At 39.4% G+C, this 26082-nt stretch overlaps 1 protein-coding gene across 7 annotated transcripts in view; it reads right to left on the bottom strand.

The window, feature by feature from the left end:
* The window catches only part of KLHL32 (kelch like family member 32), a 233436-nt gene that overhangs the window by 156333 nt on the left and 51021 nt on the right, over positions 1 to 26082 (bottom strand). For all 7 annotated transcript variants that reach the window (XM_029224082.1, XM_029224080.1, XM_029224077.1 and 4 more), the window contains exon 3: positions 23508 to 23688. Coding sequence is in view for 6 of the 7 variants with exons in the window: in XM_029224080.1 (XP_029079913.1) it covers positions 23508 to 23688 (181 nt within the window). In the remaining variant the exon portion in view is untranslated. The remainder of the gene's footprint in view (positions 1 to 23507; positions 23689 to 26082) is intronic.

Raw genomic sequence — 26082 nt, 5'->3', positions numbered from 1 at the left:
GACACAGACCTACTAGAGAATGGACCTGAGGATATGGGGAGGGGTAAAGGTAAGCTGTGACAAAGCGAGAGAGTGGCATGGGCATATACACACTACCAAACGTAAAATAGCTAGTGGGAAGCAGTCGCATAGCACAGGGAGATCAGCTTGGTGCTTTGGGACCACCTAGAGGGGTGGGATAGGGAGGGTGGGAGGGAGGGAGACGCAAGAGGAAAGAGATATGGGAACATATGTATATGTATAACTGATTCACTTTGTTATAAAACAGAAACTAGCACACCATTGTAAAGCAATTATACTCCAATAAAGATGTAAAAAAAAAAATAGAGAAGATTCTAAAACAAATTCGCCTAACACTAGCTCAGTGTGCTTTCCTGATACCAAACTGCTCTGATATCCTAACTACTGAAATTTGCATCTTCTACTATGGCACACAATTTCACAAATCTGTTCCTCATAAAGTACCAGGACCGTTATGCCCCACAAGGTTTATTTTAAAAGCACTTATTATACTTCACTTATTTAAAGGAAAGGGGATATCCTTTTCTCACAAAATCACAAGTCATAGGATTTCTTCTATATAAGGTTACAAAACTCACTGGTCACACACCATCCGAGGGCACAGTGGTCTCTTGTTATTACAAGGCAAAGCTGAAACATCAAAAAGGGGCTCCTTTTGAATTATGGTGCTGAAGAAGGAATAGTAAAAAATAATAACCGCAGCTATAATAATAATTAAGTTTTCTACACCAATATGTCAAATCCATTTGACTCTTCTGATATCTTGCTTTGAGATAAAGAAATACAATTACTTCGTATTCAATGGTCCCATATATAGTTTAATTGTTCTTCAAATCTGAGACCTATGATTGTGTCATTTCCCAACATTATCAGGCAGCGTCTATGAGATCAGGGCTACAGCAATAATAGTAAGCGAAACCACACCTGAAAATTCACAAAAACATCAAGGGAAAAATCACTTCAGCTAGCTATTGTTAAGATGTTTATATCAGTATCCTACTGTTGCTGTGATAAATTACCACAAACTTAGTGGCTTAAAACAACACAAATCTGTTATCTTACAGTTCTGGAGGTCAGAAGTCCAAAACGGGTTTCACCAAGCTAAAATGAAAGTGTCAGCAGGACTGTGTTCCTCCCAGAGGCTCTCTAGGAAGAATCTGTTTCCCTGACTTTTCCAGCTTCTAGAGGCTGTGACATCCCTTGGCTCGTGGCCCCTTTCGTCAAAGACAGCCATCACATCACCTCAACCTTTGCTTCCGTTGTCACATCTCCTACTCTGACTCTTCTGACTCCCTCTTCCGTCTTTTAGGGACCCTCATGATTACAGCAGGCCCAGCTGTATAATCCAGGATAATCTCTCACCTCAAGGTCCTTAACTTCATCACATCGGCAGAGTCCCTCTGCCATGCAGGGGAACATTCCCAGGCTCCAGGGATTAGGACATGGACATCTTCGGGGCCATTATTCTGCCTACCACAATGCTCGTATCTAATGGCGACCAACAGAAAATTTTCTGAGGTCCACACAGCTTGGTGTCATGGAAATTTAGGGAGTTTGGAGGCATGTGGACCTAGGCTGGGATTTGGACTCTGACATGCAGCAGCTGTTCAAACTTTAATTATTCAACACTGAGCAAGCTCAATTTCCTTGTCTGTAAAGTTGCTGTAAATGTCTACATTTGACAGTTATTGGGGGATTAAATGAAGATAAGGAATGTGAATACACACTGTACTAAGGCTAGTAAACAAATAGAGATGTTAAATGAATGACATAAATAGATAAATGTTTAGGTTTTGCAGTTTGAATAAAAATCATTACTTCCTTAGTAAGGAATATATTCATTTCCTGGCCAATACTATTAATATTCTTTTCCCTTAAGTAGTTTCAAATAAGTTTATTTTAACATTTAAATAACTAGAGGATTCATTTGCAATGATCCTGATGCTTAATTTTAATTCAAGATAAAAGATTGATCTGAAAAACAAAACTTCAGTGAGTTGGGGTTTTAGAAGAATTTATATGGAGTTTTTAAAGTTTATGGCAAAGGAATTCAACATTTTTATAATTTAAGAGTCTTCACTGCCTTTTTTTTTTTTTTTTTTGCACTACGCGGGCCTCTCTCACTGTTGTGGCCTCTCCTGTTGCGGAGCACAGGCTCTGGACATGCAGGCTCAGCGGCCATGGCTCACGGGCCCAGCCACTCCACAGCATGTGGGATCTTCCCGGACCGGGGCACGAATCCGTGTCCCCTGCATCGGCAGGCAGACTCTCAACCACTGCGTCACCAGGGAAGCCCTTCACTGCCTTTTTAAAGTGACATTTTTCATTCATTATATTAAAAAGCACACACTTCTTTTTATTATAGCTTTGAGATTAGCTCCCACCACACATATATTTTGTGATGAGTAATTAAAATTGTCATCTCTATTAGAAAGCTTGTCTCCTTCCAACTATTAGGACATAATTCACTGTTTTTTCTAGGTGATTTATCACGAAGCTTCTAGAAACTGACTTTTGGCTACAATATGAAAATATGGTTCATATTATTGTCAGCAATCATCTCTTACAGCATTCAAAGAACATGTCTACCATTCCAAAAACCAGAAATTTTATTATAAGAACTCAAATGCTAACCTAGTGGAATTTAATGTGGACTTGGCTAAACAAGAGATGAACAACCCAGCAATGAAATCATGGCAAATATGATAAACCCACTGTGCTCCAACACTGCCCCACCCCCTGATATAATAATGCTCCATGGGGAATCTCTCCCTTACCAACTAGAAGTAGAATCTTGTTATAAGGGACTGTAGCACATACCAGATATAAGAATTAAGGTCCAGAAACACTTTCACACATTCACAAATATTTGCTTTGCCTTGTTGGAAAATCTCCAGTAAAGAACAGTAACCTTTCTACTCCACACTTCTAACTTGCTGCCCAAAAGACTCGGTGAAACTAGTGACTGTTTTGCTGCTTAGAAGAAGAAAAAAAAGATAAGAGATATAGAGGAATGTATCTTTTATTCTTCTAGGTTAGTTTTATTAGATCTAAAAAAAATTGCTATTTCCTTCCCTAGGTGGCAAGGTTTAAAGTCATTTGGATTTTTTTCAATATTAGAACCAAATATAATAGACAAGATGTTTTTTCTTTAATAAAGCACTTTTGTAGTACTTTCTTCACTTATGCACACACAAAATTGAGAAAAGATAAGGAGTAAATTCCTCTGTATCTAAGATAACATGATGATGTATCAATAGAAATAATTTAGGGGAACAAAGCATTTTATAGGACTCAATTCATAAAATATTTTGTGATGATGTGAATGATGTTCATAAATGTTTCAAAAAATATTTGCTATACTAATTATGTGCAAAGCCTAGGGCTGAGTATTCAGCAAGGGTGAGGGGGATGAGGGAGGGACAGACATATGTCCAAGTCCTGACTCTCTTCTACCATCCTCCTTTGCTCCATCATCTGTACCAGAACCTACCACAGTTGCTTCTGCAATCACTGTCCTTATCTCGCTACCTGTTCTGCAGCTGCTACCATTGCTTCTACTATTTTTCATTTATTGATAATCTTCAGTGAGCCAGGTGCATGACCTAAGGTGTCCTATATTTTCCTAAATGCTCACTTTAAAAAAAAAACAGTCCCCAATCCTTTTTCACCCCGAAGTCAAAGGGTAAAAAAAGCAGTAACTTGCTGGGGCCATCTCAGTTTGTTTATTTTGCCTTTTTCTGTATGAGGCTGAACAGAAGTCCTCACAGGCTGGAGACAGAGTAGCCTGTGTGTGAGGCCCTCTGACTGACAATGCCCCTCAGTCCCCAAAATTGGTATCAATGCTCTTTCATGAGGAATGCAAATTACCCTAAAAAGCTAATCTCTGCATACATTTTTAAGACATTAGGATTAAAGTCAAGAAGCCCCTTACACACTTTTAAAACTGCTCTTAAATATGAAATCATATGATACTTTGGGTAGGTGTGAGCATGAAATATACACAGCCTTCTTTTCTACTATCCAGCAAGATCTCATCCTACTTCTATCAAACAGGGAATTCAAAGTGGAAAACAAAGTTCAAAACAGTAAACACACTCCAACAACAAAACACACACACAAATTCCCCTTTCATAAAAATAAAGCAAAGGAACACCTCACTTGCATTCTTTTCAATCCCATGAACAACTTTCCAAATATTTAAAATTATGTTTACAATAATCCTGGATTTTAAATTAAAGCAAAAACAACTACATGGCCGGTAAATCCTAAAGAAGTAACAGTGAAGAAAATCTGGGATGCCTGGAGAGCTTAGAGCATTTCAAAAGATTAAAGATTTGTATCTCAAAAGTATTGCCTTGGGAAAAAGAATTTCAAAATAAAAGAAACATTAAAATCAAAGAAACAGACAAAATTGGCAAAAATTATCTTTCTTGAGTAGCCTTAAAACAAGGCTGCTTCCTAACAGAATTTTGGTTTAAAAACCAAAACTCTGCTCTCTTCTGCTTGGAAAATAAAAACCACCACTAAAACCAGTAAACCACCAATTTAGCATCTGGTATGTTTCAGACCTTTGGTTTGCACCCGACATTTATTATCTCATTTAATTTCCCCATCAGCCCCATGAAGTAAGTGACAATTTACCTACTTTTACACTTGGAGGAGAAAATGAAAGTTAGAGATAAAGCCACTTGCCCAAAGACATACACAGCCAGAAAATATTGGAAGAAAGCTGTTATAAACCAGATTGGTCTCAGTCTAAAACTATACTGCCTCTATAATTAATTCTCTTACAAAAATGTGAGTTCCTTATTGGAGTACAAAATATATTCTCTTTCTTGCTCTTAAGCTGTACAACTTATCTTTTTTAAATTAAGTTTTTTATGTGAAACCTTAAAACGTGTAATTATTATAGGCAACCAGGGATACCTCAGAGTCGTGTCAAGGAATTGAGAGCACACCAGCCTCAAGGAGTTCAGGCAGCTAGCTCCCTGAGCCCTGGTGCGCTTTCCGGGGAACTGACGGAAATGGAGCTCCTGGCAGGACCCTCCTCCGATCTGCCAGTGGAGGGAAGGGGACAGGGTGCCATGTGCCACATGGTATAAGCAACATGATAAAACACGGGCTTCGGAAGTGCCAGCCTCGGCTCTGCATTGCTGCTCCACAACTTAATAACCGTGGGACTCTGGGACACTTCCCCAACCTTTTCAGTCTTAATTTTCTTCTAGGTAAGTGGGAATAGCTATCACATCTCGTTGATGTCACAATCAAACGAGACTAACTCATTGGTACAGTGGTTGCCACAAAACAAGACAAGCTATCATGATTTCTTCTGCTTGCCCTCCACCTCCAGGTCTACCTTAATGCTTCTCCAGCCTCAAAAGCACTCCTGGGACTTTATTGTGTCAGTAAGGTCCTCCTATTCCAAAAAGTCTCCCAGATAACTACAGACCAATGTTTTCTCCATCCTTCAAAATTATTTATTTATTCTGCAAAAACATTCACTGTGTTATTATGCTCAAAGCACTTTGCTAGATAATATAGGAAACTGAAAAAAATTCAATTGCTTCCCCCAGATAGCTAACACCCAAATATATAAAGCTATGCAGTCAGCTCCTGTAGTGAGCATGGTGCTTTAGCCAGGAATAAAAACACCTACTTAAACAGCTATTTTAAGAATCAAATGAGAGTGGTTTGGTAAATATTATTACTATTATTATTGTCCCCACTGTACTGTTTGCTGTTGAAGTATGCATGCTTGGCCCCTATCAGGCTAGAGGAGGCTCCCAGCTGGTGTTTTCAGACCAGCTCTTGGTGTGGCACAACGCTGTGTACATAAAAATACCATTTGCTGGATGTTTCAGTTCCACAGAGACTGAAGATCTTTGTATGATTTCATTACCAAGATAATACCCTACTTCTAACCAGTAGGACCACTGATGGCAAATCTGTACAAAAACCACCACCACTATAAAAACACAACTCTACATATCTTCACTACCAGACTCCAGAATGCACTTAATCTGTAATCTACCTGCAGCAAAGTCCATATATTCATTCCTCAAGTGTTCAGTGAGAACAAACCATGTGTGAGGCACTGCGCTAGGCAGAAGTCCTATGACAACAACCAAAACCCTTCCCCTCAGGAAAGCCTCCACTTGGTGGGGGAGACCATATGTGCACAACTACTAGATAACATGTGATAAAGCCTACACTTTGTCGTGAACATAACCTAATGACTGCAAAACTAGTCTTTCCACAATCTTCCTAATCATAGTAAAGACAACCTCACCCCTCCAGTGCCTTAGGCAAATGCCTTGGAATCAGCCTTAGCCACTTCTCTTTCTCTCATACTCTAACACCAGTTCCCCATCAAATTCCCTGGGCTCCTTCTTCCTTCAAAATGCATCCAAGAGTCCATAGCACCTCCAGCCCCACTACCCCAGTGTAAGCCATCGCCTTGTTCCTGTCTTATTCTAAAAGCCTCCTTTCAGAATCCTGGCATCCACTCTCATCTCCTGACAGAAACTGGAGAGCTACCTTTTCAAAACACAGGTCAGGTGACGTTACGTCTCTGTCAAAATTGTCTCAGCACTGCCCACCTCACTGAAGTAATGCAAGGTGGTCACACGTGACCTGGCCTCACGTGCATAGCCTGCTCCTTCCCTTATAAGTGGGCCTCCCCAGACCACCCTATTAAAAAGAGGCAATTCTCACCACCACTAGGGCCAGCACTGCCTACCTTACCCTGCTGTTGTCCTCCACAGCCTTTACCCGCATTAGACAAACTCCATACTTATCTGTTTACAGTCATTCTTGGCCAACTAGAATGGAAGTGTCCTAAGAGCAAGAATTTTGTCTGTTTTATATATTATTGCATCTTCACAATCTAGAACAATGTCTGGCACTTAGTGGGTACTTCATACATAACTGTTGAATGAATGAATGATTAAAGAAATGAATTAATGAATGAGAGAGCAAATAAATAAGTTAAATTTGTATAGAGTGGTAGGGTATTGGAGAAGAGACTAGAAAGTTAGGAGGCAGGAAATTACAAAAGAGGACTGCCAGACTGCCACATGAGACACAGTATCAGAGGAAGTCTGTATAGAACCTGTATAGAAACCTGACTCCCTAAAAGGGAGAGATTCAGATTACACGCTCCTGCCTTATTCTGCCTTGAATTATAATTATGTGTGTGTTTTACCTTTTCTAAGAATTGTAAGTTCTTTGAGGACAGAGACAGTGTCTGTGACAGTTAATTATAAGTGTCAACCTGACTGGGTCACAGGGTTCCCAGGTATCTGGTAAAGCATTATTAATGGGCGTGTGGTGAAGATGTTTTGGGAGAGATTAACATTTTTAAATTAATTTTTATTGGAGTATGGTTGCTTTACAATGTTGTGTTAGCCTCCACTGCCCAACAAAATGAATCAGCCATACATATACAGATATCCCCTCCCTTTTGGGCTTCCCTCCCATTTAGGTCACCACAGTGCATTAGGTAGAGTTCCCCGTGCTATACAGTATGTTCCCATCAGTTGTCTATTTTATACATAGTATCAATAATGTATATGTGTCAATCCCAGTCTCCCAATTCCTCCCACCCCAGCCCTTTCCCCCTTGGTAACCACACTTTTGTTCTCTACGTCTGTGTCTCTATTTCTGCTTCGCAAATAAGAACATCTATACCATTTTTCTAGATTCCACATATATGCATTATTATACGATATTTGCTTTTCTATTTCTGACTTACTTCACTCTATGACACTCTCTAGGTCCATCCATGTCTCTACAAATGACCCAATTTCATTCATTTTTATGGCTGAGAATATTCCACTGTATATACGTACCACATCTTTTTTTTAAAGCAAATATGTGTTTGTTTATGAATCAATTGCATACATAGGTTTATACATACAATTAAACAGATATGACATGTTGGAATATTTTCTTTCTTTTTTATAGATCTTTATTGGAGTGTAATTGCTTCACAATACTGTCTTAGTTTCTGTTGTACAACAAAGTGAATCAGCCATATGCATACATATATCCCCATATCCCCTCCCTCTTGAGCATCCCTCCCACCCTCCCTATCCCATACCTCTAAGTCATCGCAAAGCACAGAGCTGATCTCCCTGTGCTATGCTGCTGCTTCCCAGCTAACTATTTTACATTTGTTAGTGTATATATGTTGCTGCTACTCTCACTTCGCCCCAGCTTCCCCCTCCCCGCCCCGTGTCCTCAAGTCCATTCTCTATGTCTACGTCTTTATTCCTGCCCTGTCACTAGGTTCATCAGTATCTTTTTTTTTTTTTTTAGATTCCACATATATGTGTTAGCGTACGGTATTTGTTTTTCTCTATATGTGTTAGCATACGGTATTTGTTTTTCTCTGACTTACTTCACTGTGTATGACAGACTCTAGGTCCATCCACCTCACTACAAATAACTCAATTTGTTTCTTTTTATGGCTGAGTAATATTCCATTGTATATATGTGCCACATCTTCTTTATTCATTCATCTGTCAATGGACATTTAGGTTGCTTCCGTGTCCTGGCTATTGTAAATAGAGCTGCGGTGAACATTGTGCTACATGTCTTTTTTTTTTTTTTTTTTGCGGTATGCGGGCCTCTCACTGTTGTGGCCTCTCCCGTTGTGGAGCACAGGCTCTGGACGCGCAGGCTCAGGGGCCATGGCTCATGGGCCCAGCCGCTCCGCGGCATATGGGATCCTCCCAGGCCGGGGCACGAACCCGTGTCCCCTGCATCGGCAGGCATTCTCTCAACCACTGCACCACCAGGGAAGCCCTACATGTCTCTTTTTGAATTGTGGTTTTCTCAGGGTATATGCCCAGTAGTGGGATTGCTGGGTCATATGGTAGTTCTATTTTTAGTTTTTTAAGGCACCTCTATACTGTTCTCCATAGTGGCTGTATCAATTTACATTCCCACCAGCAGTGCAGGAGGGTTCCCTTTTCACCACACCCTTTCCAGCATTTACTGTTTCCAAATTTTTTGATAATGGCCATTCTGGCCAGTGTGAGATGATACCTCATTGTAGTTTTGATTTGCATCTTTTCATGTGTCTCTTGGCCACCTGTATGTCTTCTTTGGTGAAATGTCTATTTAGGTCTTCTGCCCATTTTTTAATTGGATTGTTTGTTTTTTTGATATTCAGCTCCATGAGCTGTTTGTATATTTTGGAGATTAATCCTTTGTCCATTGTTTCATTTGTAAATATTTTCTCCCATTCTGAAAGTTGTCTTTTCGTCTTGTCTATGGTTTCCTTTGCTGTGCAAAAGCCTTTAAGTTTAACTAGGTCCCATTTGTTTATTTTTGTTTTTATTTTCATTACTCTAGGAGGTGGGTCAAAAAAGATCTTGCTGTGGTTTATGTCAAAGAGTATTTTTCCTATGTACCACATCTTCTTTATCCATTCCTCTGCTGAAGGACATTTACATTGCTTCCATGTCCTGTCTATTGTAAATAGTGCTGCTGTGAACATTGGGGTGCATGTGTTTTTTTGAATTATGGTTTACTCTGGGTATATGCCCAGGAGTGGGATTGTTGGGTCATATGGTAGTTCTATTTTTAGTATTTTAAGGAACCTCCACACTGTTTTCCATAGTGGCTGTATCAATTTACATTCCCACCAACAGTATATGAGGGTTCCATTTCAGGAGAGATTAACATTTGAATTGGCAGACTGAATAAAGCAGATGGCCCTCCCCAGTGAGGGTGGGTCTCATCCAATCAGTTGAAGGCCTGAATAGAATAAAAGGCTGAGTTAGAAAGAATTCTTTCTTGCTGCCTGTCTTTTAGCTGGGGCATCAGTCTTCTGCCTTCCAAGTCGAACTCAGACTGGAATTTGCACCACTCTCTTGCAGCAGAGTCAGTACAATGTCCTGCATACACAGGTGCTCAGGACACTGTGCAGAGGAATGGCAACGCCCTTTAATGCAAGAACAAGTCAGATCATGTCCAGAGTGCTGCTCGCCATCTTAACGTATCCATTCCTGCTATTCTTAGAATCATGACTTATTATATATTAAAGCTGACTATTCCCCTAAGGGGTAGGTTTCATTTTCACAATCTAATTGCTCACTCAATGCAAAAAAAAAAAAAAAAACAAACCGGAAGGTCATCTTTCCAGGAAACAATAAAACAATTATGAGAAAGCAGTGAGGTACCTGTAGTATTTTTTCTTTCATTAAAAAATTAATACATTTTATTTTTTAGACCAGTTTCAGCTTCACAGCAAAACTCAGGAGAAAGTACAGAGAATTCCACGTAACCCCTTCGCATCAACATACCTCACCAGTGTGGCAAAACTGATGAATCAACATTGAGACACCATTATCAACCAAAGTCTGCAGTTTACGTTAAGCTTCACTCTTAAAGTACTCTTACCTTAAGGTACACTATGAATTTGACAAATGTATAATGACATGTATCTACCATAATAGTATCACACAGATCAGTTTCACTGCCCCCCAAATCACCTATGCTTCATCTATATATCCTTCCCTCCCCACAGGCCCTGGCACGACTGATCTTTTTACTATCTCCATAGTTTTGCGTTTTCCAGAATGCCATATAGTTGGAGTCATATAGTTAAGTACCTTTCAGACTGGCTTCTTTCACTTAGTAATATGCATTTGAGGTTCCTCCATGTCTTTTCATGGCTTGATAAATCATTTCTTTTTATCACTGAATAATATTCCATTGTATGGAGGTACCACAGTTCATGTAATCAGAAATGAAAGAGGAGATATTATAAATTATACCACAAAATACGAAGGATCATAGGATCATAAGAGACTACTATAAACAATTACACACCAAAAATTGTATAAGCTAGAAGAAATGGATAAATTACTATAAATACAGCCTACCAAGACTGAATTATGAAGAAACAGAATTTGAGCTGACCAATAATGAACAAGGAGATTGAATCAGTAATCAAAAAACTTCCAACCAAGAAAAGCCCAGGACCAAATGGTTTCCCTGGTGAATTCTACCAAACATGTAAGAAAGAATTAATGCCATTTCTTCTCAAACTCTTCCAAAAACCTGAAGAGGAGCGCATACTCCCAAACTCATTTTATGAGGCAATTATTACCCTGACGTCAAAGCCAAATAAGTACACTACAAGAAAAGAAAAATATAGGCCAATATCCCTGATCAATATAGACGCAAGAATCCTAACAAAATATTAGCAAATCAAATTCAACAGAACATTAAAAGGATGATACACCATGATCAAGTGGGATTTATACCTGAGATGCAAGGATAGTTCACCATATGCAAATTAAACGTGATATATACCTCATTAACAGAATGAAAGATAAAAAAATATATAATCATCTCAATTGATGCAGATAAAGCATTTAACAAAATTCAACATCCTTTCATGACAAAAACTGTCAACATCCTAGAAGAAAATATAGGCAGTAAGCTCCTGGACATCAATCTTGGTGACAATTTTTTAAAATTTGACACCAAAAGGCAACAAAATCAAAAATAAATAAGTGGGTCTACATCAAACTCAAAAGCTTCTGCATAGCAAAAGAAACCATCAACAAAATGAAAAAGCAAGATATAGAATGAGAGAAAATATCTGCAATCATATATCTGATAAGGGGTTAATATGCAAACTAAATAAAGAACTCATACAAGTCAACAGCAAAAATAAAAAATAATCTGAATTTAAAAATGGGTAGAAGATCTGAATAGACATTTTCCCAAAGAAGACATATAGATGGCCAACAGGTACATGAAAATGTGTCCAACATCACTAATCAACAGAGAAATGCAAACCAAAACCACAATAAGTCACCTCACACCTGCTAAGATTGCTATTATCAAAAAGACAAGAAATAACAAGTGCTGGTGGGGATGCAGAGAAAAGGGAAACCTTGTACACTGTTGGTGGGAATGTAAATTGGTACAGCCACTATGGAAAACAATACAGTACATTCCTCAAAAAATTAAAAATAGAATACGATCTAGCAATTCTGCTTTTGGGTGTATATTCGAAGGAAATGAAATCAGGATCTTGAAGAAATAGCTGAACTCTCATGTTCATTGCAGCATTATTTACAATAGGCAAGGCATGGAAACAACCTAAATGTCTTTCTACAGATAAATGGATAAAGATGATGTGGTACATATACACGAAGGAATATTATTCACCCATGAGAGAGAAGGAAGTCCTGCCATTTGTGACATGGATAAACCTTGATGGCATAATGCTAAGTGAAATAAATCAGACAAAGACAAATACTATATCTCACTTACATTGGGCTGGCCAAAAGTTCGTTCAGGTTTTTCTGTAACTGCGAATCCTGATCGAACTTTTTGGCCAACCCATAAGAGGAATCTTAAAAATTCAAAATCATAGAAACCTATCATAGAATGTTGGTTGCCAGGGGCTGAGGACTGGGGGGAATGAGATATTGACCAAATGGCATAAACTTCCAGTTATAAGATGAATAAGTTCTGGGGATCTAACGTACAACATGGTGACTACAGTTAACCCACACTTTATTGTAGACTTAAAAGCTGCTAAGAGAGTAGATCTTAATAGTTATCACACGCACACAATAAGGTAACTATGTGAAGTGATGGACGTGTTAACTAGCCTTATTGCGGCAACCATTTCACGATGTATAGGTGTATCGAATCATCACAGTTATATACTTTAAACTTATACAATGTTATACGACAACATCTCAATAAAGCTGGATAAAAAATAAAAATAAAAATGGAATGGTGTATATATCTACACTGTTATTATCTGTATCATTGCTCTTCAAAGTAGGCTGTCTTCAAATTGCTACTTATCCATCAGACACAAGGTATAAAGTCCCTGCCAGAACACAAACTCACTACTTGCTTCTTGAGAAAGGCTTCCTGTGAAAAACTGGCAGCTGAACTAACACAGTATTTCATGATGGAGCTGATCAACATTCAGCAGATTATTAGCATGGATAGTTAACAAGCATTTCGCAGACTGGCACTGGTCCATGGACCTCGAGTAGCTCTGATCAATATTTTTATACATCACCCCTTAGATTTTGGCTTCCTTTCCCACACTACTGAGACCAACTTCTTCAACAACAGTGAATTCTTTTGCATTCTCCTTGATCTTCTGCAGAAAATGCTGATCTCTTGAAACCCTTTAATTTTGGCACTTTGATTAAAATGTACATGGTATTTATCTTTATATATCTTTGACTTTTCCTTTTTTGTCCCCTTGGCCATCTTTTCATTCTCTTTCTGCCACCTGACTAAAGGCATCCTTTAGGTCCTAACCACAGACATTTTTTTCTGCTCTCTCTTTTCCCTCTTGATGTGTAATCTCATATGTTACCAAGATCTGTCTCAACCTTCACCTCTTGTGCAGAAGCTGAGTGTTGATGTTTTCTGTACCCCTTGCAACATCAAGCACAAACTTTTCTGCATATAGTAGATGCTCAGTAAATACCTATGGAATTGAGAAAGTAGTGAATTATGTGCATCATTTGGCACTATTGTCAGCTATAGAGTTAATCTGTTCTTACCACATTAAGAAGTAATAAAGAAGCACATTGATTTGTGAAGTAGTAATAGTTACTGTGTTAAAAATATTAAATAAAATTAAATATTAAATACTAAGCAAAACCTAAGAAAATTAAAATGGAAATGTTTAAAAATATGAAAAATAAAAAATGTTAAAGGTTAGTTATTTCATAGTTGCATACAGTGAATTAAATTTATCATGAGAAAAAGAATATGACAGGGATAAAATGGTCCTAATATTGGATTTTTGCCTTTTCCTATTGCCGGGAGTTCTGCATTCCAAAATTCAATCAAACGTAGTGAAAATAGATAACTACAACCTGAAAATAAATTATTTCCTTGATGGTTTTGCTATCAAAACTCAAACAAAAAAGGAAATGTACATTTTAAAAGCATCATATATCTGAATCACTTTCCGGTATTCTTCGTAATCTGTCCAGTAGAATCTGCCCATTGGTCTTTTTAAACTTCCTTAAGAGTTCTACCCCCACCCCGCAGGTTCTTCACAATAGCTTCAATACTGGTAAAACCTCAGCCTTTAGCCATAGTTTTTAATTCCTAACAGACATTGCTCTACTTTTTAATTATTTCTATAAACAAATATGATAACATTGAATGTTAAAACAAGTATTCATTTGATGGAAAACAATAATCAGTTTACCATATAATGCATAAGTCAAATGCACTATGAAAATGATACTCTGGTGCCTCTGTGATTGATACACAAAATGCAGAAGCTGGGGAAAGGAAAGAACACAGCAGTGTGCAAATTTGCAACAATTAACAAGGCTGCTGTTTCAGCATAAACACCCAATAACCACAGAACTCAGTAGTATCCATTTGGCCTCAAGCAAAGTAATTAGTCACAGGACAGGTCAGTGTAAAACTGACTATGGAAAATATTGAACATCATGGGATTTAATTTTAGTGGTATTCAGGTACCAATTTAAATAACTGTAGAGTAATGCTTTGCTTTTTAGGACAGTAGCAGATATTTATTATGCTTACAGTAACCATCAAAAAGATAAACTAAAACTAATTACTATATGTACTGAAGGATTTGAGGGTTATTTTACTATCATTTTTATTCTTTTTTTTTTCTGAAAAGGTTAGTTTTGAATCACTCCCAGCTAACAGTTAATTTTTGAGGACTGTAATAATCCGCTTGTGACCGCAGTCCTACGGATCAAAAGAGTGAATCCTCATTACAGCATCAAGCCCAGCAACTGCTCAGAAGGTTCCCAGAAGAAAGCGGTGGCAGGGGTGCCTGAACAAAAGACAAAAACGGACTATTCAAAGTCCTTTAGTATTTACATAGATAGCATTTGACAGTATTTCATGTACATTTATTTTTATTCTTAATTTTATTTGTTTAAGCAAAAATATGGTTTATTGGGAGCTCACAAAATCAATGAAGGCTCAGGAACAGGCAGGGAAAAAAGGCAGGAGGCTGCAGGCTTGGCGGCTGGAAGCAAATAACTGTCAGTGGTATGTTGCTGTATATCCTCAATGTGATGAACACAGTATGTCTTACATATGATTTCTGAACATCAGAAATGTTCACGAAGAGCCTCTAAAACCACCAAATAAGAGACAGCCTGAACCCAACAATGATCTCACTTATGTGTTTACTGTCAGCAGTCCTACTACCTTCAAGTCTTTATAAGAAACCTGCTTAAGAAATAAGATGAACTAATGGGTAAAACAGACAGTACATGTAATGGGTGTTCTGAGGAGGAGATTGGGAAGGCCCCACCCATGTGACACAGCAGGAAATTGTTCTAGCCAGATGCAGCAGGGGAGAATGAATACTGAGGGTCTGTGGGCCTCCAGGCACTGCACTTGGCGCAGGGCATGCAAAGGACCAGAAAAGAAAAAAAGGCACTGGCTCCGCCCCTCAAGAGCCTTCCACACTTGCTCCCTCGATGGTACTGATTCCTTCAAAATGCCTTGCAGCTGCCCTTTTCCCAGCTCCATCCACACCTCCGATCTGCAGTGAGGGTGAGCACCCGCTTGCTCCCACCGGCCAGGAGCTCACTCATTCTTTTTTTTTTTAAAGATGTTGGGGGTAGGAGTTTATTTATTTATTTACTTTTGGCTGTGTTGGGTCTTCGTTTCTGTGCGAGGGCTATCTCTAGTTGCGGCAAGCGGGGGCCACTCTTCATCACAGTGTGCGGGCCTCTCACTATCACGGCCTCTCTTGTTGTGGAGCACAGGCTCCAGACGCGCAGGCTCAGCGGCCATGGCTCACGGGCCCAGTCGCTCTGCGGCATGTGGGATCTTCCCAGACCAGGGCTCGAACCCGTGTCCCCTGCATTGGCAGGCAGACTCTCAACCACTGCGCCACCAGGGAAGCCCCTCACTCATTCCTCTCCCTCACCATCCACGCAGCGTCCTGTGTGTTCTACCTACTACTACCCGCCCAATCTCCCTCCCCCTCATCACTCCTCACACACATCCTGTCTCTCCAGCCTCAGGTCAGGCCTCCATCAGCTCTTACTTGACTGCTTCCATGCCCCTAATGTGAATTATTTAACATCAAGTCTCCATTTCTTTATTTTTGAAACGGAGATGATGATGGTGATACTTAATAATAATACCATCCATCTTACAGATTTCTTTAGAAAATGAAATGAACTGATACACATAGAGCGGTTAGAGTGTCTGTAGCACAGTAAATACTCAATTAGTGGTAGTTATTATTGATTGAGAGTGCCAGAGAGAGGAAGAGGGATAAAAACAAGGTTCAAGACCTCCGACACCACCCAAACTGTTAATATAATTACACTACACTATAGTTATTTGTTCACTTGTCTGTATCTCCTACCAGACTATAAATTCATTCTGCATCTAGAAAATAGTAGGTATGTAACAAATGCTTACTGAATTTTTTAAAAAACATTTATTTGTAATTATATATTATATACTCATTTAATAGCCTTTAATGCCATTTTAATCAAATAGTGACTGGAGAGTATGATTATAAAAATACAGGGAACACAGATTTTTTTTTATTATCATGGGCTTTATCCTCTTTTCTCAAAACTAAAAATTACATAGGCAGAGCACACTCAGGCTCTAGTGGAAAGTGATGGTCAAATATTTAACTCTCCAAAATGTCATATTTGAATCACTTTGCCATCACATATGCAAAGCTATGTGAGACAGTCAAGACATCTGCTTCCTTGGTCAGAAAGTACAGGCATTCATGGAGATTGAAGCTGGAGATAGCAAATGGTAAACAACAGCCTCCAGAAGCTACAGGGTGGCCCACTGCCCGGGGCTGCCACAGGGAAAAGGGTAAGAGGCTGACTCATCCCATTTCTCACATACACTCCAGATCATAAGGCCTCTAATTCCTCCTGCTACCTCTGGTTTAATACTTCCTCATTCAATTCTGTTCAACAGTACTTTGATGGACTTCACTAGTCCTCAGCTAGTCAGTCACTTTCAGAGAAGTCACTGGGGAAAGGGACTGCAACACATGACACATCTTCAATTCCTTTTTTTTTATACAGCAGGTTCTTATTAGTCATCAATTTTATACACATCAGTGTATAATCTTCAATTCATCAGTGTCAATCTTGAATTCCTTTTTAAAAAAAGTTTCCATGGGGCTTCCCTGGTGGTGCAGTGGTTGAGAGTCTGCCTGCCAGTGCAGGGGACACGGGTTCGTGCCCTGGTCCAGGAAGATCCCACATGCCGCGGAGCGGCTGGGCCCGTGAGCCATGGCCGCTGAGCCTGAGCATCCGGAGCCTGTGCTCCGCAACGGGAGAGGCCACAACAGTGAGAGGCCCGCGTACCGCCAAAAAAAAAAAAAAAGTTTCCAGCTTTATTGAGATATAATTAACACAACACACTGTGTAAGTTTAAGGTATACAATGTGATGACTTGATACACATATATATTGTGAAATGATTACCACAATAAGGTTAGTTACACATCCGTCACTTTACACAGTTATCTTTTCTTGTGTGTATGTACTAAGAACTTCTAAGAGCTACTCTTTTAGAAACTTTCAAGTCTACAATACAGTATTATTTACTACAGTCACCCTGCTACACATTAGATTCCCTAGAACTTTCTCATCTTTTAACTGGAAGTTTATGCCCTTTGCCAACATCTCCCCATTTCAACTACTCCCCAGCCCCTGGCAACCACCATTCTATTCTCTGTTTCTGTAAGTAAGGTCATACAATATTTGTCTTTCTCTGTCTGACTTATTTCACTTAGCATAATGTTCTCATGGTTCATCCATGTTGTTGCAGATGGCAGGATTTCCTTCTTTCTCATGCGTAAATAATATTCCGTTACACACACACACACCACATATTCTTTATCCATTCATCCATGGACAGACACTTGGGTTGTTTCCATATCTCAGCTATTATGAATACTGCTGCAATGAGCATGGGAGTGCAGATGTCTCTTTAAGATCCTGATTTCATTTCCTTTTTTATATGCCCAGATATGGGATTGCTGGATCATATGGTAGTTCTATTTTTAATTTTTTGAGAAACCATAATGTTTTCCATAGTGGCTACACCAATTCACATTCCCACCAACATTGTATAAGGGTTCCCTTTTCTCTGCATCCTCACCAACATTTTTTATCTCTTGTCTTGGTAATAGCCATCCTAGTAGGTGTGAGGTGATTTCTCATTGTGGTTTTCCCTGATGGTAATGTTGAGCATGCCCATATGCCTGCTGGCCAGTTGTATATCTTCTTTGGAAAAATGTCTGTTAATATCCTTTGCCTATTTTTTAATCACAGTATGTGGGTTTTTGCTATTAAGTTTTATGAGCTCCTTACATATTTTGGATATTAATTCATTATCAGATATATGCTTTGCAAATATCTTCTCCTATTCTGTAGGTTGCTCTTTCATTTTGTTGATCTTTAATTCCGTGGGTGAGACAAGCTACAGTTATAATGCTTCAGAAAAGAGGGACCTTGCATATGAATTTAGAGAGGTGGCAGAGGGTGGACAGGATAAGGCTTTGTGGAGGACTTCACACTTGTTGGCTGGGATAAACCTTGGAAGATGGACAAGGTAGACAAAGAGGTGAGTAGGAGGTTAAGGTAGAAGGAACGGTCATTAGCAAGGCTGAGAGGTGGAAAGGCCCTCAGGTGGAAGAGAGTGTTTGGAGAACAGTTATGGCTGCAAGATCAAATGAACAGATGGGAGAACACAGATGACGATGAATGATAATGACACAGCATGAAGGCACACCCCGGGGGTCTGGCAGAAAGGCCTTGAGGAGCTCTGGGGGACCTGAGCAGGGGGGTGAAAGTTCACCACACAGTCATCTGCGCGATGGTTTGTCAAGGGACAACCAGAGGAGGAGAAAGTTAAGTGGCTACTAGAATGTTCTAAGCAAGAAGGAAGGGGGTGTCAGATTCAGAAAATATCAAGATGGGAAAGGATGAATCCAAAACGCTATTCTGACCCATCAAAAGGTGAGGGAGTCTGCAACCAGGTGAGCCTAAAGATGAGCAGTCTTCTTTTCCCACAAAGGGCCAGACACAGCATGACCAGGGATCCCAAGTTAGCCCAAGGAGAGAAACAGATAATGTTTACTGAAGGTGTGATGTGTATCAGATATAGCACTTAGTGCATTATGTACCTTATCTCAATCTAATCTCTGAATCAACCTATTCTGAGAGTTATGCTCTATGATCACCAATTTACAGATGAGAAAACATAGGTTTACGGAAGTCAAATGACTTGCCTATGCTCAAAGAATAAATAGTGAAGAGGGTGAATAACCCAACAGATATTAATTAGAATAGCATCCACTATTTGTCAGGGACTGTGGGAAACAATAGCAAACAGGGAGATATGGTCCCTCCCACTGTATTCAAACTCAGATCTTTCCTTTCTTCCTTCCACCACTGCTTTACTCTTATAAAAGAAGCCCCTGGTCTAACACAGCTATAGCTTTTGTCTAACGCCATGTTGTGCTGATATTAAGCCTAAATTTAATTTTTTTTAAAAAAATCATTATTACTTGGCTGAAGAATGTGTTTTAACCCTTTCATTTAAAATGCTGATGATCACAGGAGTCCACAGTACTTTGTGCTCAACTGTTCGTTATTCATATGTTAAGCAAGAAAAGCTGATACCATCTCTCAGATCAATGTAAAGGAACAGTTTACACCAAAACTTGGGCCTTCTCCTCACTCTTGCCATCCACGATTATTTTAGCTTCAAAATAATCTGCCAGATATCAGAATACAGAGTACAAACATCTATTTAGGTCAGACTACCTAATTAATTTGAACAGATCACACTAGAAAGAAAAATCCATGAATAATTTGCATATTTTATATGTAGGATGTTAAAAAATTGAAATACACGTGGAATTCTCTGAGAATTAGAAAACATTTCTTCATTCATACTTACTAAGCCTGAGGCAACATTATAAGTGTTGTGAGAGATACAGAAATTACTCAGACAGGATACTGTTTCTAGGTGTTTCAGTGTGGTAGAGTGTAAGACACAAGGAAGCCAGACATAATTCTAGTTTAAGGCATGGGTCTCTTGCACTTCTGCATGTATTATGAGTGAGGCACTGACTGTCCTTGTTCTGAACTCTCATTTCAGGGATGTTTCTATAGCAAATGGCCTTGATGACAGAGTGATATCTCCCTTCAGAGCAAAGAGCAGCTCTGTTTACTCAGAGATAGAATGTTTCTTTGCAGAGCAAAGGGTAGGCATGCTTACTGTCCAGTATAATAATGTTTTCTTCCAGAGCAAAGGACAGACGTGTTACCTACGCATTATAAAAGATTCAGGTTCCCTAAGCTCAGTGATCCTCAATGATCCAACCCACTTTGTGTGACTTAAGAGTTTCATGTCTTCTAGCAGCATCTCTGAACCAGTGATAGACTAACTTGCTGGTTTCCAACTTGGATAAATCACAAATCTTTGACAGTTCTTGACAGTGGTAGGTTACAAAAATGGCAACAAATTCTTCCCCTGGCTGCATCCATGCCCTTTGGTATCCTCACTGACACTGACTCAGCCTGGCCACGTGACTTGCTTGACCAATGGGACATTAGTAAACAGGACACAAACAGGAGCTTGAAAAGCACCTGTGCATTGAAGATAGCCCTCTTGCTGTTTTTAGAATTTAGCTGTCATGTGAAAAAGCCCAGGCTAGCCTGTTTGTGGGAAATACATGCCCAGTGTCCCCTACAACGCCAGCCATAAGCCTACCAATCACCAGACAGGTAAACAAAGCCAACTCAGATCATCCAGTCTCCAGGCAACTCTCCAGTTAACCGCTGACGTAAGAATGAGTCCAGCATAGATCAGAGAAACTGGCAGACCAGAGGAACTACCATCCAGCTTCTAAGTTTTGGGGTGGTTTGTTATGACAAAAGCTAACAAAAGATACAGGGTATATGGCAAAAACAACATCCAGTATAGTGACTATATTACAAGCTCCATAGGGTTCAGTCTATGTCTGGTTAAATATTATAACTTCAGCACTTATCACAATGCCTAGAAAAGAGATAAGTGCCAAGAGTTCCAACTTTGTCTTGGTTTCTCCATCTGAACAATCAATACACAAGTCACTGAAATTTCACCTCACAAGCAGGTCATGAGATTGAAGGGACTGCGTATGAATCCAGCAGGGCACATGGTTCAGTGGAAAAAGCACAACTTGGTACTCAAGGAGACAGGTGCTCTGGTGTGTGAAAATCAGCTCTCCTACTTAATATCTGGCAGTCCTTGGGCAAGTTATTTAAACATATTGCACTTCAGTTTCCTTATCTACAGAATGGGAATAATAAAGCTTTCTCCACAGGCTTTATAACACCAGTATTTTAAAGGAGGCACTCTGTGCATGACCTATCAGAGTATGGGCATTGTGGTAAAAGAGGTGAATAACTTGGAATAGCTGCAAACATCGTTAAATGCCAGCATCAAGTAAAATGCTCTTCAGTGCTCACATGTACGCATTCACTTGCACATTCTCTCTCTCATATACACACATGCACAAAATCAAACCCCAAATTAAATTCAAAATCCAACCCACAGAGACCTAGGAGGAGAGAAGCCAAGCGCCAAGAGGTCTGTATTATGGTCCACAAGAAGAAAAAACTCGTATTTTATAATGTGCACATGTTATATATAACAACCCAAAGTATGTTGTTTCAAAAGCCCTCCAAATAATATAAGCTTTCTGGAAGATTAATCCCTGACAATGTGAGAGTGTATAAAATGTACGCTATATTAATGAAACTAGAAGGTCACTTTACAAATACTCCACTTCATTTCTGCAGTTTAGAATTATGTAAATCCCTACTTTTAATTTTAGATAGATATTTTAAGTAATTACCTCTTTTTTTTTTTTTTTTTTTTTTTTTGTTTAAACGGGGCCCTCTTTTTTTGGCCTCCCCCGTTGCGGATCACAGGCTCCGGATGCGCAGGCTCAGTGGCCATGGCTCATGGGACCAGCCGCTCCGCGGCATGTGTCATCTTCCCGGACCGGGGCACGAACCCGTGTCCCCTGCATCGGCAGGCGGACTCTCAACCACTGCGCCACCAGGCAAGCCCTGTAATTACCTCTTTATCTTCTACATTACCAGGTTTCATCACATTTAAAACTTTTTTTAATCTTTCTTTTACAATTTGGCATCTTTGAAAATTCTCTTTAACTGCTAGTCAGCAATTGAGTACAGTTGATATTGTCTCTTAAACAGCAAAATACAAGGTGACTATTGAAAATTTCCAAATCAAACCAAAACATTGCCCCAGGCTGGATTTGGTTTCTGTATCATTTGAGACTTTGGTAAGAAAAAGATTTTTTAATTCACAATTAAATTTATATTCTAATTTATATAGAGATTGTATACTATTATGTTTTGAATTTCTTACCTAATCACTAGTTAACTGAAATAACATTGAAAAAAATTAAATAAGAATTAAATCATGTATATTCAGAAATTAATACTTTAAAAAAATCTGGTTATTAATTGTCACAATTTTCTTTCTTATATCCGTATAAGGGGTAGAATGGAATGCTGGTTAAGACTCAGACATGGATTTCAATTGTAGATCTGCCACTTCGGAACTGTGTGACTTATTACTTAACCTCTGAGTTACCTCAAATTACCTAATCTTTGAGATTCAGTTTCCTTACATGTAAAATGGTGATTTTTATAGCATGTGCATGTGTTTATAAAATGGATTGCTGTGAGGATTAAATGAGATATGTATATAAAGTCCTTTGCCCATGACCTGAATCATAGCAAATACTAAATTAAATTAAATTTAGCTAAAACCATACTATACACTCACCTTCAAAAAACAACAAACACATCATCACATATCACTAGCCACTGGAAATCAAAGTCCAAAGTTCTACTTAACAAGACAACGTCTTCAGCTAAACAGGCACCTGTGCATCACCCATAAATATCCTTTAGGTCAATTCCATCTCTGTCCCTGGAGCAGAGACTTGGAAAGCTCCAGGACGAGAACTTCCATAGAAAATAAAAAATTAGAAACACTACATATATTTAGAGACCTTTTAAGAAATAAATTCTTACAGATTGTCCTTCTGATCCTGAATCCAGAAACATCCTGTCCTCAGCCTGCACCCCCATTATGGTGCACTACAATGCCACGCTTTCTTTTGGTGGTAGAGTGTCAAACGCCCCTCACCTCAGATGCAAAGGAGAGGTCTGCTCTCCACTGGAGGGACATCCAGGTGTCCAGCCAGCCCAGGGAGGATCCCAATGGGGCCCCAATCTCAGTCTGACCAGGAAAACCCCCCAACATTCACAACTCTGGGGACGATTATCTAATTGGCTGATGACTGTGTGACAGTTCAGGTAAACTGTCATCCTCTGTTTATTAATATCTTAAGAGAAACAAATAAACAAACAAACTACCTTGACTTACCCGGAAATAGTCGCTACAGGCTGCTAGGACTGCCTTGTGAGCGTGGAATTTCTGTTCCTCAGCAATCAGGGTGACATCGCAGAGGATGCCGTCACTTCTCTGCTGATTCAGCGCTGCCAGGACGCTATCAGTGTGAGATTCTGAGTGGCAGAGCCTCTGGCCTGTCAGCATTTCTTGAATACTGCGAGGAGGAGAGCGAAGAGAGCAATCCAGTTAATGTTGTTCCTCTCATCAGCCCAGCCACCCCCAGACTCCCTCCCTCCTTCAAGAGCAACTCAGGGAGTGTGGATTCCAGTGTCTATAGTCCTCATTGTCTTTTTCTCCACCATCCTCTTGCTTTCTTTTTCTCTAATGCTCTCTCTTCCTCCCCCCAACAGGATTTCTTTCTCCTTCCTACTGGTCCCTCTCTTTGAGAATTTGTGTTTGTTGTGTGTCCATCTGTGTCTGTGTATTGGCCCATGACTGCAGGCCTGTGAGCCTCTGCTGCTGGGCCCCTGTCCCCTCAGTATGTATATATCTCTGAGTGCAAAGCTTTTTCTGGATGTGTGTCTAGATGTGTGTAAATATGTGTGCAAATCCTTCCACTCTGGGACCCCCTCCGTAGCTCTCTGATTCCTTTTCTAGCTTTGTACCACCTGTGTGGGGTTAGCACAAGCTCAGAACTTGCCATGCACTGCTCTAGCACAGAACCCACTGCATGGCTCACCAGAGAAGAATTTACTCAGTCTCCCCACAAGACACAATACTCCATTATAAATAAAATGAAACTGAGCAAATGTTAGTTAGGGGAAAAAAAGGCTACCAGTGACCATTTCATGTAAAAGGCCATTAATTAAACCATAGTGGCTTATTATTAAACTTAGGAAATTATGCACCACCAGGAGAACATCAAAAGAGATGCCATTGTAAAGAAAAAATTTAAGGCTGAGAGTAAAATATATCTATCTTATTAGCCTGCAATATCTTGTGTGATCTTCATATTAGACTTATGAATGACTGTGCAATCTATTTTCTGCTCTATTTTGTGAAATTACTAAACTTACCCGTTGTGAAACTTATCCCTTCACTCCCTACCCCAACCTAAAATATTCATCCCATATCCTTTCAAAACTCCTGGGTGAAACCCCAGATCTTCCTATAATAATGTAGAAGTAATGCTATAAACACCAAATGCAAACGGAATTTGTGGATAGTTATGAACAATTCCAGCTTAGATACATGAAAATCTCCACGGCACTCTAGAATCTCAGAACCGACACTGGACTAAAATGAGTGAGCTGCACCAGTCGTAAGTTACTCCCAGAATGAGAGCAAGGGCCATCAAGCTCTATTTCTGGCCTGCGACTCTTCTTGAAACCGAGTAAGGTTGCCATAAGGATGAACGAGCACTGTCTCCCCCATCCTGATAACTCGACATCCGGTTCCTTCCTCTGAATGTGAAAGAGCCTCTCAGGAGAGCCAGGGAGTTGCCACCAGTCAAGCCTGCATGGTTGCGCCGCCAGTTGGCTGGTAAATTACGGTTCGGCATAAATCACCTTAAAGTAAACCAAATGCTTCCCGGGAAATGCCAGAGTGCAGCCAGTAAGCTTTATTGGACACTTTTGACTGGGGAGCCTCAAAAATGTCAGAACTATTGAAAGAAAAAATAAATTTGACAGGAGATGATGATATAGTAAGTTCTCGTGGGAAGGTGGGAGGATTATTTTCAGTTGAAATGCAGCAGTGAGTTTTGAAATGGTTACTGTCATCGAATATTCATCTAGTGGCTCTAGCTACAGGCAGACTTTTAAAGTCAGTAATTGAAAACCACACTCAGAAGCATAAATAACACACAAATTGCTAGGCAAAGGCTAGAATGGAGATTAATTAGCATAGCTCAAAGAAATGAGGGAATAGAATAGTAATAGAAATATTATCTCAATTAAGTAAGCTTTAGGATAGTCTTTGAAAAATCCTTCCTAAAAGGATGACATTTTTATATATTTTACAAACACAAAGCCCTTACTATGTTCCATGAATTATTCTTAGCGATATACAATTATCAATTCATTTTATCTTCATAACAACATTATGAGGCAGGTACTAATATCTCCATTTCACAGATAAGAAACCTGATGGTGCAAGATTAGGCATTTTGAGAACCTATTACCATGAACATAATAATGTAATTTGTCCTCCTGCTTAAAATATAAAAGAAACAGAGACTTCCCCGGCGGCCCAGCGGTTAAGACTCTACACTTCCAATGCAGGGGGCACAGATTCGATCCCTGGTCAGGGAACTAAGATCCCACATGCCGCGTGGCCAAAAAAATTTTAAACATAAAAAATAAAAAATAAATAAAAGAAACAAACAAAACCTGAAACAAAACCAAAAACTGATAATCTGTAAAGAAGATCTCAAAAATCTATGCTGGGGGAAAAAAAATCACAAAGTCCATATTAATTTTATATTTAGATTGTGCATAGTTAATCTCAAAATCAAAGTTACCTTTGAAAAACAATACAATACATATTAATATAACATGAGATAGTGATAGGAAACGTTTGAAATCATGCTTCAAAAACATTTATCTTT

The sequence above is a fragment of the Monodon monoceros genome, unplaced genomic scaffold (assembly GCF_005190385.1).
Source record: "Monodon monoceros isolate NGI ecotype Baffin Bay Population unplaced genomic scaffold, NGI_Narwhal_1 Super_Scaffold_15, whole genome shotgun sequence".
Lineage (NCBI taxonomy): Eukaryota > Metazoa > Chordata > Mammalia > Artiodactyla > Monodontidae > Monodon > Monodon monoceros.
Note: the sequence above shows the minus strand (reverse complement) of the source record. Positions and strands in the feature narration are given on the sequence as shown.